Source organism: Zalophus californianus, chromosome 15, assembly GCF_009762305.2.
Source record: "Zalophus californianus isolate mZalCal1 chromosome 15, mZalCal1.pri.v2, whole genome shotgun sequence".
Taxonomy (NCBI): Eukaryota; Metazoa; Chordata; class Mammalia; order Carnivora; family Otariidae; genus Zalophus; species Zalophus californianus.
The window spans coordinates 33,328,466-33,341,125 of record NC_045609.1 but is presented as its reverse complement, the minus strand read 5'-3'; the positions used below and the strand labels follow the sequence as shown (position 1 = coordinate 33,341,125).

Below are 12,660 nucleotides of genomic sequence, written 5' to 3'. Positions count from 1 at the left end.
ACTGAGCCACCCTAGGTGCCCCAAATAGTTCTGTTTTAGACTCATTGAGAGGTATAATAATTATACATGTATAGGGTATGATTTGCTTTAAGTTTCTAATTAAGTGTTTCTGCTTACCTAAAAATAGAAAGATTCGGGATATGATGCAGTTGAGGTCAGCACCAAGACCCTTATGAGGTTATTTATTTATTTGTTTTTACTTGAGTTCAGTAATTTGAATGTTTTATGATAGTGAGTCTGTAGTTGGGGTTTAAATTTTGAAACATAAGATCTTAGGGTAGGTCACTAAATGAATAGCAAAGCAGTTAAATTTCCCTTAAGTCAGTGAGCACATTGCTTTGAAATATTTTGCATAATTTTGTTCTTTAAAGGAAGTAATATTTGTCAGTAAATTCTGATCAGTTGATCTGCATTTCTGCATTTCAGCCTTAATTTCAGAGATTCAAGTGATTTGACTAGAGTTTGAAATGTAAGTTTTTTAAGATGTGCTCAATATGATATATAGAATTGTTGAATCACTGTGTTGTACACCTGGAAGTAATAAAACACTATGTCAACTATACTTTAATTTTAAAATAACAGTAATAAAATAAAATAGCATAATGCTCTGGAAGGTGTCTGCAATTACAGTCTCTTTTTAAAATATCCATTGTTCTGTTTTGCCATATATACTGAAGAATTGGTAGAATCTTCCTCAGTAACTTTAAGATGAAAACAAGCTTCTCTTAGACCCTTACTATAAATTTTCTGGCTAAACTTACATTTTCATATATTACTTAATCTCCCATTATATGGCCTTACAATAGATTTGGAATATATTCTACTTCTTTTGACTTCTATTTTATACAGAAATTTCTTCCTTTTAGTTTGTCTAATGTTTATTATTTACATTGAATTTACTACTTATATTGAATTAAATACAAATATTTATGATAGATTTTCCTAGTAAAAATTCATTATATATGTTCATTAGTATAATATAAATGTTCATTAGTAACAAAAGATATAAATAACTACCTCTGAGATAGTGACAGAAAGTGAACATTACCAATCTGCTAAGGAAGATTATGTTTTCCTTGGACTATGCCCCTATTTCATCCTTAAAGTATATAAATGATATTTGCTTAGGAAAATAATGACTTAAAATTTAGTCAAAGATTAAACATTATTCAAAGATTAAGTGAAGAAACATTTTACTTAACATTCTCAGTTTGCAGAATTAAACATTGATAAGACTTTGGAGTAAGAAAAAATAACCCGAAACCTTCCCTCTACTTTCCTTCCTTGAATCTAGATTTTCCATTTTTACCATACTTTGGGGTTTTTAAAAAAAATTTTTTTAAATGCAACATACAAACTTTATTTAACAAAAGTAACAGGTAAAGTCAAACAGGCACTTATATTAAGAGAAAAACCAACTAGAAGAAATTTTATCTTAAACACCTTACAGTAACCTATTTGCAGTTGCATTTACTGAGCTCTGTTGCTGTGAAGAATACAGCTCATGCACAGGTATGGATCAACAATTTGTACATTTTTCAAGTATTCACTGAATACTACCTTATATACACATATACATTAAATTTGAAAAAGATTTAATTTACGATCCCCAGATAGACTTCATTTTTGTTGCTCTTTTGGAAGAGGTCGTCTAAAGAGAAGAATATGTGGTTCTGGCTCATGAATCATGTAATGAACCCAGCCTAGACTCTGTTGGACACCAAGTCTCCTCCACTGCTCTTCAGACATCAGATGGGTTTTCGGGACTTGTTTGGAAAGTTCTCTGGGTAACATGACATGCCGGTGCTCGTAGTGCTCGTCGAAGTATTTGTCCGAGTAGTAGATCTGCTTGTGGGCCATCCTGCGGGCAGGTGGGAGCGACGGGGCGCAAAGAGCGGGCGTGGCGGGCCACACGTCCTGGTCTGGCCAAAGCAACGACTCGACTCCCGGGGCTTTTAAAATTTTATTCAATATCAAACTTAAATATCTATATTTTCACAGATTCCCTGTGTACTATGGCTAGTTGGTTTGAGGATATTATTTATGGTAGAAGCAGGCCTTTGATTTATAAAGACCAGCTAAGAAGCAGTCATACAAAACAAAATAGTCTAAAAATTGGTTTTGTAGTAACTCTCATTTTTATATATTTATTTTATAAATTTTACATATATTTATTTGATTTTAATATATTTTAATATATTTTAATATATTTATTTGATTCTTCTCCTAGCTTTGAGTAATTTGAGAGATCAAATTTGATAGTTTTATGGCAGTTTTTGATTAATGTCATGAATTTTTTTAAGAAAATTGTCTTTGGAGTTGTGGATACTCAACCCACTTATAAATTCTTTGAGTTAATTAATAGGTGTATAATCTTAAATGCACCTGAACCACTCTTTAAGTGGATGCCTTGAAAAACATACATGTAACTTCCCTCCCTCTCTCCTTCTACCCCCACCACAACTCCAGAAGCGTGGAAGAACAATGTAGACCTTTAAGAAAGAATTAGAAGATTACATTGCACAGGGCACACTGAAAAGCATGGCTAATTTAAACATCTTTCTTATTTTTAAGGAGCTCTTGCAAAACATGCACAACATTCTCTGTTCTTTCTCTTAAACACATGCACACATATGTGCATACATGCTTTCCCTTTCCTCCGTTTTCCCTGACTTTGATATGTCCCTTCCTCTCTTTTTTTCTTCACCTTTCTAAGGTCCTTTTTCCTTCTATGTCTTGTCTTTCAGATGTTTTCAACTTTTTCTCCTGTGGAGCACTTTGGCCTTCTTCTGGCCTCTTCTTCCTATCACTCTTCTCAGTTCAGCAGAGATCTCATATACAGCTGCACAAACAAATATTTTCTCCTTTAGAGGACTGAGGGTTGCAAACATGGACATAATTCTGTGTAAGGCATTAGAGGAAGGATGCCTTCCTGGAGAAAATCACACTTAACTAAAGTAGCATTGTAAGGTATTTTTATTTAGCCCCTATGGAGATATGTTCCAGTAGTAATTCTCAACCAGTATACAATTGAAGGTATGTTCAATGCCATCTTTATTATCTCTGCACACTTTACAGCTGTCTAATAGTGGAGGTGGCTAAGCCTAAACCTGACCCCAGATGCATCTCATGCAGAGTTTTAAGCTACCTTTTTAACCATTCAGATAATTTCATGTTTATTTATACTTTGGAAAATAGTCATACACTTTGTTAGTAATCAAAAGATCTTCAAAAGAAAATGGGCTACTCAAATCAGCAAATATTATAGAAAAAGTAGCCACACTTATATGGTACCTTAATTTTTAACAAAGGTGCCAAAATAATAAGTGGGGAAAGGAAGGTGTTTTCAACAAATGATTTAGAAACAACTATGTATCTATATTTTAAAAAATAAACCCTACCCCTTCCCTCACTATACACACAATTTACTTGGAATAGATTGTAGACCTAAAGGTAAAATCTATGACTCTAAGGCTTCTAAAAGAAAATATGAGACTATTTTAATGGACTAAAGAGAGGCAAAAATTTATTAGCATATAAAAAGCAATAACCGTAAAGGAATAAAAACAATTAGACTTAATGAAAATTTAAAACTTTTCATTGTTAAGATAAAATAGAAATTATACGCCATAAACTAGCAGCAAATATTTTTAATACATGTATTTGACTATATTTGTTATCTTTTGCTGAGTAATAAAGCCAAAGCTTAGTGGCTTAAAACAGTAATAATCGTTTCTTGTCACTTATACTTTCTGTGAATAAGGAATTTGGGAGCAATTTGTCTAGATGGTTCTGACTCAGACTTTTCATGAGGTTGCAGTCAGAGGTTGGCTAAAGCCTTAGCCATCTAGCTTGACTGAGAATGGAAGACTCATTTCTAAGGTGGCCCACTAAAATATCTGGTATTGACTACTATTGGAAGGCCTCAGATCCTCTCCCTGTAGGCTCTCCACAGTCCTGCCTGAGTGTTCTTTTCTTTTCTTTTTTTTTTTAAAGATTTTATTTATTTATTTGACAGAGAAAGCACAAGCAAGGGAAGCAGCAGAGGGAGAGGGAGAGGGAGAAGCAGATGCGGGGCTTGATTCCAGGACCCTGGGATCATGACCTGAGCCGAAGGCAGATGCTTAACCATCTGAGCCACCCAGGCACCCCCTGAGTGTTCTTTTCAAATGACAGCTGGCTTCTCTCCAACAGACCAATGTGCCTTTTATGCCTTTTATGACCTAGCCTCAGAAGTCAGACATTATGACTTAAGCTGTCTTCTGTTGGTCATACAGACCAACCCTGATTCATTGTGGAAGGGAACTAGGTCTACATAAGAATGTGAGTAATAGCAGGCAAAAATCACTAGGATACCCAGGTCAGGCTTCCTGAAAAGAGTCTCATATCCAGGACACACGACGATCAGTGATAAAAAACAAAACAAAACAACCCCAATTAAAAAGGGCAAAAGACTTGGATTTTGCAAATACATAATTTCCAATAAATAGAGAATGCTCAACAACATTGGCCAGCAAGGAAATGCACAATAAAACTACAATGAGGTCCTACTACGTACCCACTCAAATGGCTAAAATGAAAAAGACTGGCAACACAAAAGTTGGCAATGATGTGGAGTGACTGGAACTCTCATACGTTGATGGTATGAGTGAAAAATGTACAGCAACTTTGAGGAGAGTCAAAATAGCCAACAACTGAGAGGAGCCTGTGTTTATCCATAAAGGAATGAATAATATGTGTGCATAATGATTATACACAAATTATAATATTTTCACTTTTAGGGGCGCTCATTTGTTAGGCATCTGTGTTTGGCTCAGGTCATGATCCCAGGGTCCTGGGATCGAGCCCCGCATCGGGCTCCCTGCTTTGCGGGGGGCCTGCTTCCCCCTCCCACTCCCCCTGCTTGTGTTCCCTCTCTCGCTGTGTCTCTCTCTGTCAAATAAATAAAATAAAATAAATTTTTAAAAAATCTAATAAATTTCACTTTTATTTTATTGATGACTAATAGACTTCTTTCTCTGCAATAAAAATGAATGAACTACTGAAAAATACAGTATGAATGATATTCTCCAACATTATGCTGAACTAAAGAAGCTGTATACATTTGTGATACCATTTATAAGAACTTCTAGAAGAGGCAAAACCAATCAGTGGTATAAAAATATGTTGGGAATTAAATGTGGAGGAGCATAAAAGGAACACTGGAAATGCTTCCAGTGGAAATGTTCGATATCTTGATGGGGATTTGGGTTACTCAGGTATATATTTATAAAACTCATTGTTTTGCATCATTAGATTTGTGCATTTTACCAAAAGTAGATTTTATTTAAAACAAAACAGATACTGAAGTCTAGTTGATGTGTTTGTTTTTTGCAGACATGATTAACAATTGTGAAACTACTCTCTGTATATTCTGAGCTTAAGTAAATATATTGAAGATAATGGGAACCAGGTTTCTCCCTGTTGGAGAAGGGAATAACAAGTATGTATGGGGTAAGACTACATTGTACCCCATAGTATTAGAGTGAAATTAGAGATACCAATATGAATTCATAGCTTATAATAGATAATGTAATCATGAGGAAGCATTAGCCTAATTTAAGTTGAGGGATATTCTTCAGTATAATTCTTCAGTATAATTGACTTTTCAAATCTTTCAGGATCAAAAAAGTGCAAAGAGATTTTAAAAAAGAAATGGCAGAGTAGTAACTTCAAAACTACATTTCTCCACTAAGACAGTTGGTAAGCTGGCAAAAACAATCAACTTTTTCAGATCTCTGGAATCTAATCAAAGACTTTAAACAACCAGGGGAATGCTTAAAGAAGAAAAAAGATGCTGAAATTTGGTAAGATAAAGTTGTGGCGTTACCTGATGACCATTTCCCCACTCTCCAGCGCATTGGAGCCATAAACCATTCCTGGTACAGCTTGCTTGTGCCAGAGTGAGCAGTGTAGACCTTCTTGGAAAATACGGTTGTGGGCATTGACTTGTCTGGTCAATGAGGAATCAGCTTGCGGGCTTGCCTTTGTTTTGCGTACATTGGAACTTTCTAGAACTGGGGTGGCCTCCCAAGTGGCATTTGTCAAAAGCATTTAAAGTTAAATATACTAGCCACAGCAGCCCGAGACAAGCAGCAAACAAACCAAAAAGCCTGGGAATGAAGAGGCTGCAGCTGGAGATAGTGAGAGAATAAGGACTTTGAAGCGCTCCCCCATATACTGAGGAATCTGCAAGGCCTTGCATGTCCAGAGCTGAATGAATACTCAGAGGAAACCTTTGCAGACCCTAAGCCTTCACCTCTGGTTGCCTTTTAGTTTCTATGCAAGCGAGAAGTGAAGGCAGAGGCAGTCTATGCAAGCAAGAAATGAAGGCAAAGGCAGATTTTTAAACAGTGGCTAAGCATTGAGAGAATCCCCAACACAGAGCCAACCTGCAAAAACATGGAAAGTATACCACACACACATCTTTGGCTCCAGGAATTTAAGGAAATCTCTGTTAAATCACTAGCTGACCACTAAGATCATGGAACAGAGACTTAAGTGACCATGCTTGAGAAAGCATACAATATTTACAAAAAGAATTGAGAAAAGTCACTAAAGAAATAACTACAACCCACACAAGCCGCAGCAACAAACCCTGAGAAGAGGCATGATCTGATTTCCAGAGTTACCACATTATAATATACAAAATGTCCAGTTTTCAACAACAAGTTTTGCTTTCAAAGAATAATGTATGGTCCATTTCACAGGAAAATAGAGAAATGGGAAAGCTCAGACATTACACTTACTACAGACTTTAAATCAATTGTCTTAAATATACTCAATGACCTAAAAGGAATCATAGGAAAAGAACTCAAAGGAAACAAGGAGAATGATATATGAACTGATAGAGAATATCAACAAAGAGAGAGAAATTTCAAAAACGTATCAAGTAGAAATTGTGAAACTGAAAAGTACAATAGCCAAAAGGAGAGTTTCACCAAGGAGGTCTAACCGCATATTTGAACAGTCAGTAAAAGAAGAATCCATGAGCTTGAAGTTAGGTCCATTAATACTATCCAGTGTGAGAAACAGAGAAAAAAGAATAAAGAGAAATGAACAGAGTTTAAGATATCTTTGTGATATCATTAAGTGTACCAACATATGTATGATACGAATTCCAGGAGGCAAGGAGAAAGAGAAGAGAGCAATATTTGAAGAAACAATGGCTGAGAACTCTATAAATTAACGAAATATGTGAATCTACACTAGGATAAATTCACAGATACCTACCATTAAATGCATTATAATCAAACTGTCAAAAACTAAGACAAAGAATCGTGAAAGTAAGTGTTGCTAGTAGACTTACCCTATTTTAAAAAATGCTAACAGGAGTCCTGAGATGCCTGGGTGGCTCAGTGAGTTAAGCATCTGCCTTCAACTCGGGTCATGATCCCGGGGTCCTGGGATCGTGTCTCGCATTGGGTTCCTTGCTCAGCAGGGAGCCTGATTCTCCCTTTGCCTGCTCTGCCTGCTGCTCCCCCTGCTTGTGCGTGCTCGCTCTCTCTCTGACAAATAAATAAATAAAATCTTAAAAGGGGGCGGGGGGTAGTCCTTAAGGCTGAAATGAAAAGACACTAGATAGTAACTTGAAGCTATATGAACAAATGACACCAGTAAACATAACAACACAGGTAAATAAAAGCCAATTGTGATTGTATTTTGGGTTTCTAACTACCTTTTTTCCCCTGTGTGATTTAAAAGACAAATGCATAAAATAATTTTAAATCTGTGTTAATGGGAACACTGTATAAAGATGTAATTTATGAAAATATTTAAAGAGAGCTCTAGAGGAGCAGAGTTTGTTTTAGTAGTATTGAAGCTAAGTTGGTATTAATTCAAACTAGATTGTTGTAAATTTAAGATTTTAATTGTAATCTACAGAATAACTGTTTGGTTCCATTTATATGAAATATCTGGGTGACTCCATAGAGACAGAAAGTAGATTAGGGGCTAGAAGAAGTGGGGCAGTGGAGTGTGAGTGTTTTATGGGGAAGGAGTTCTGGAACTAGATAGTGGTGATAGTCACATAACATTGTGAATGCACCTACTACCATTGAGTTGTACACTTTAAAAAAATTTTTGTACATTTTACCACAATTTTAAAAAATTATAAAAATATAAACAGTATGGTATTGGCATAAAAAAGACATATATATCAATGGAATGGGATTGAGAGCCCAGAAATAAACCCACATATTTATAGTCAATTGATTTTCAACAAGGTGTGAAGACCATTCTGTGGTGAAAGAATGTCCACAAATAGTGTGGGGTCAACTGGATATTCACATGCAAAAGAATGAAGTTGGATCTCTACTTCACATTACACACAAAAATTAACTCAAAATGGATCAGTAACCTAAATGTAAAAGCTAAAACTACCAAAGTGTTAGAAGAAACATAGTAAATCTTCATAAACTTGGATTTGGTGTTGGAGTCTTAGATACGATATCAAAAGCACAAGCAAATTGAATTTCAATATTTAAGCCTTTCGTGCATCAAAGGACATTATCAAGGTAGTAAAAAGGCAATGAACAGAATGGACAAAACTTTTGCAAACCATACCTGTTACCGGTTTGTATACAGAATATATGAAGAACTAAAAAAAAAGGCATATATAAAGAACTTTTACAACTCAATAACAAAAGGACAAGTAAATCAAACCACAATGAAATACCACTTCACACTCACTAGAATAGCAATATAGTTTTTTAAGATTTTTTTTTATTTATTAGAGAGCATGAGTGGGGTGGGGAAGGGGGAGGGAGAAGCAGACTCCCCACTGAGCAGGGAGCCCAATGCAGGGCTGATCCCAGGACCCTGAGATCAAGACCTGAGTCAAAGGCAGCCGTTTAATGAACTGAGCCACCCAGGAGCCCTGGCTATAATTTTTTTTTAAAAAGGAAATAAGTGTTGATGAAGGTGTAGAGAAATTAGAGCCTTTGTACTTTGGTAGTAGTAATGTAAAATGGTGCAGCCGCTCTGAGAAACATTTTGGCCATTCCTCAAAAACTTCAACATAGAGTTATGATGTGACCCAGCAGTTCTCCTGGGCACAAAGCCCAAAGAATTGAAAGCAGATAGTCAAACAAATACTTGCACATGAATGTTCACAGTAGTACTGTTCTCAAGAGCCAAAAGCTCAAAACACCCCAAATATCCTTTAATGGATGCATGGACAAACAAATCATGGTATGTATCCAATGAAATATTATTTGGTGATTAAAAGAAATGAAGTACTAAGTGGATGCTTCAACGTGGATGAACCTAGAAGACATGTGCATGAAGCAAAACCCAAAGGCCCACATATTGTATGGTTAAAATGGTGAATTTATATTACATAAATTTTTCTATGATCAAAAATAACAATAAACCTCCAAAGGAAAAAATAAAGAAGGGCAAAAAAAGCTGTTTTGGATTACAGAGGTTGAAGAGACATGAATTAATCCACTTATGATTGTGGATTCCAACTCGGGCTGGGGCGAAAATCGTTAGAAAGGAAATTTTTGTAATAGTTAACTACATTTAAAAGACTGGATTAGATAATAGTATGTATTAGTATTAAATATTCTGGTTTTATTAAATTTATACTGTGGTATGTAAGAGAATGTCTGTTCATAGGAAGTATATAGTAGAGTATTTAAATGTAAAGGGGCGTGTGTATTGAACTCTCAGAGGTATAAAAGAATATTTATATAAAATGATGAAACAGCTAAGGTAATATGTAAACTATCGGTGAACGTGGGTAAAAAGTATAGGAGGAAAAAAGTATATGATAATTTCTTATATTGATCTTTCCACTTTTCTGAGTTTGAAATTATATCAAAATTAAAAGTTACCAACAGAATTAGATTTATCTTTTTGTCATCTTTGGAAGTGTAGCATAGTCCAGATGATTGTTAGAAAAAAAATACTGTTAGATACGCTTCTTTGTCTTAGCTGCCTCTTTTCACTCTGTCTTTAAGACTTTTGTGTGTTTCTCAACTTCTGGATCCCAATATTTATTTTATTTGCTTATGGCAATCTCTCTGTATGATCATTATGTAATTAATGCAAAGCACTCAGCTTTTATACATATTTATTCTAGCTAGTAATGTTATGCCTTTGGGAGCCTATTCTCATGTAATTTTTCTTATTCACATACTTTATTTTTGCAGTATCTTGGATAATGTAAAAAATGTAACCATTTATTTCCCTTTTTTGAGAAATTAAAATGTTAACTTTCCAGTGAAAGGCTTTGCTGCTCTAGTTCTCTTCCCATAGCCTTTTTTTTTTCTTTGAAATTTGTGTTCAGTCTCTTGGTAGAAGATCAAGTGTGATACGAGATCTAACCTTAATTTGAACCCATTGGACTGTGTGTGCATTTTTGTTGTCAGTTCCGAGAAGTAATCTCTAAATGCTGTCAAACAGAACCATGCTTTCTGTCCACCACAGATGAGTCAAAGAAGTCCTTTCCCAACTAGAACGTGCCATCAGAACCTCACTGCTTTGTTAGCATTCAACTATGGACTTTTTACCTGTTTATGCTTACCATTTCATATGAATAAACAAATACCCAATACAGGCTATTTTGGATAGGTTTATTAAGAAGACCATGATGACTCATTTGGTACTTGTATTTTCAGTTGGCTAACTAGTTTTCTTTCTTTTGTGATGTATGATGGGATCTTCACTAGACAGAGGTAACCTATTGAATAGTTGTGTACCTGGATGCTGGTGTGGTGGTGCTTGTTGGTTTAGTTTTCATGATACTCCTCTGAGGTTACGTTTGCAATGCTGCTTCTTATTTTGTGCTTGCATGACATTATTACTTTGATTGCTCTTTGTTGGTTTGGGTTCTTAAAACCTCCTATTTCTACTTTTGGTACCCAGAATAATTCCTTGACTATTTTTAGTTGGTCCGGAACTTACGGAAATTAGTTCCAAGTCTAACTCTTTGGTGGATCCTTTTCAGTTTTTGAAAATATCTTCAGTGTCACCACTAAGTTTATCATTTGGCTAGAAATTAAGAAAACAGGTAGCTTTGCTTAAACACACAGGAGGACACCGCTTGCCAGACAGGCCATTACCAAGGCTAAGAATCAACTCTTTGTGAGTTTTATAGATTAAACAAAAATTAATATATACTTAGAATAAAATGTAAGTTTTAGGAGAGTTTCATGAAATAGCTGAAACTTAGGAACCTCTGGCAAGGTATCAATAAATACAACTAAATTAAATCATGCCTAAATATTAGTGTGCATGCCTTGATTTACCATTATCTTTCAGAGGCGCTGTTTGCTCTGCAAACTGTCCTTCATTCCAAACCCAAGATTCTTGGGGATCATAAGGTAAAAATTAAAATTAGTATTTCAGAATTTATTTTTCTGAGCATTTGTGTCGTCCTTGAAAATAGTTGCTTACCTCTTCATTTCTGATCACGAGCGGTATAGTTTTTCTTAGGCAATTAACTGACTTCTTTTGGGCAAGTTGTACAGATTTCATTTTGGTTTTTTTTTTTGTTTTTTTGTTTCTTTTGTTTGTTTGTTTCTACTTTATATGCCTCTATAGAAAAAGGTGGATTGTTTTTATTTTTTTATTTTTTTAAGTTTTTATTTTAATCCCAGTATAGTTAACATAGTGTGTTATATTAGTTTCAGGTGTAAAAGATAGTCATTCCAACAATTCAGGTAGATTGTTTTTATTTTTTTTATTTTTATTTTTTTTAAAGATTTTATTTATTTATTTGAGAGCGAGAGAACGAGAGATAGAGAGCATGAGAGGGAAGAGGGTCAGAGGGAGAAGCAGACTCCCTGCTGAGCAGGGAGCCCGATGTGGGACTCGATCCCGGGACTCCAGGATCATGACCTGAGCCGAAGGCAGTCGCCTAACCAACTGAGCCACCCAGGCGCCCCGAGGTAGATTGGTTTTAAATCCAAGAAACAAAACCAGTCCGAAGTGGACCAGTATATGTCAAATAGCAGGAGTTCATAAAATTGAAATTGTTTTCTAGTGTTCATATTAAGCCAGTTTTGAAACAAGCAAAATCATCTTTTGTCTTATAATTTTAATCATCTTGGAAACTGTAAAGGATCCATTAATTTGGAATGGCCGTCAGAGAATTGCTTATGATAAGTAGCGTAAAACTATCACATAAATGGTGATTCATCTCTAATCTCTGTTCTCATTCTGCTATGTCTTCTTTTTATCTCTTTGTGGGACCCATGTATTTAATAGAAAATTGCCCAGGAACGAGAAAAATTTGCTGATGAAGGCAGTATATTTTACACCCTTGGAGAATGTGGACTCATATCCTTTTCGGACTACATTTTCCTTACAACTGTTCTTTCTAGTAAGTATAAACTTTTCTTTTTAATTGTTTATAGGTAGCATACAGGACTATGAAAAAAGTTGATTGGAGGGGGAAATAAGACGTTTGTAGAGTTAATGAATTATAAGTTACATATAATTTCATTTGTTTGAATTCTGTGTAACATGTATATAGAACCACCTGAGAAAGAGGAAGAAAAATAAAGTATCAAGGTAAAGTTAAGAAAAAAAAAAAAACTGTGAAGTTAAATCTTCCTTTGTTTGAAGCCTTTGTATTCTGTGAAAATAGATTGTACATTGTATAGACTTTAT

The 12,660-nt window shown here is 35.1% G+C and overlaps 2 protein-coding genes across 11 annotated transcripts in view; one reads left to right on the top strand and one right to left on the bottom strand.

Moving 5' to 3' along the window:
* Positions 1 to 12,660, top strand: part of MICU1 (mitochondrial calcium uptake 1) — a 240,699-nt gene that overhangs the window by 116,362 nt on the left and 111,677 nt on the right. For 9 of the 10 annotated variants that reach the window (XM_027596470.1, XM_027596471.2, XM_027596474.1 and 6 more), the window contains one exon: positions 12,256 to 12,370. In XM_027596470.1, coding sequence (XP_027452271.1) covers positions 12,256 to 12,370 — 115 coding nt within the window. Of the gene's footprint in view, positions 1 to 10,715; positions 10,722 to 12,255; positions 12,371 to 12,660 lie in introns of all 10 variants that reach the window. The other variant, XM_027596475.1, reaches the window with a different exon arrangement.
* Positions 1,380 to 1,860, bottom strand: LOC113923570 (cyclin-dependent kinases regulatory subunit 2-like). The gene has a single exon (XM_035724283.1). It carries the CDS (start codon positions 1,858 to 1,860, stop codon positions 1,621 to 1,623), a length of 240 nt encoding a protein of 79 aa, XP_035580176.1. The 3' UTR covers positions 1,380 to 1,620.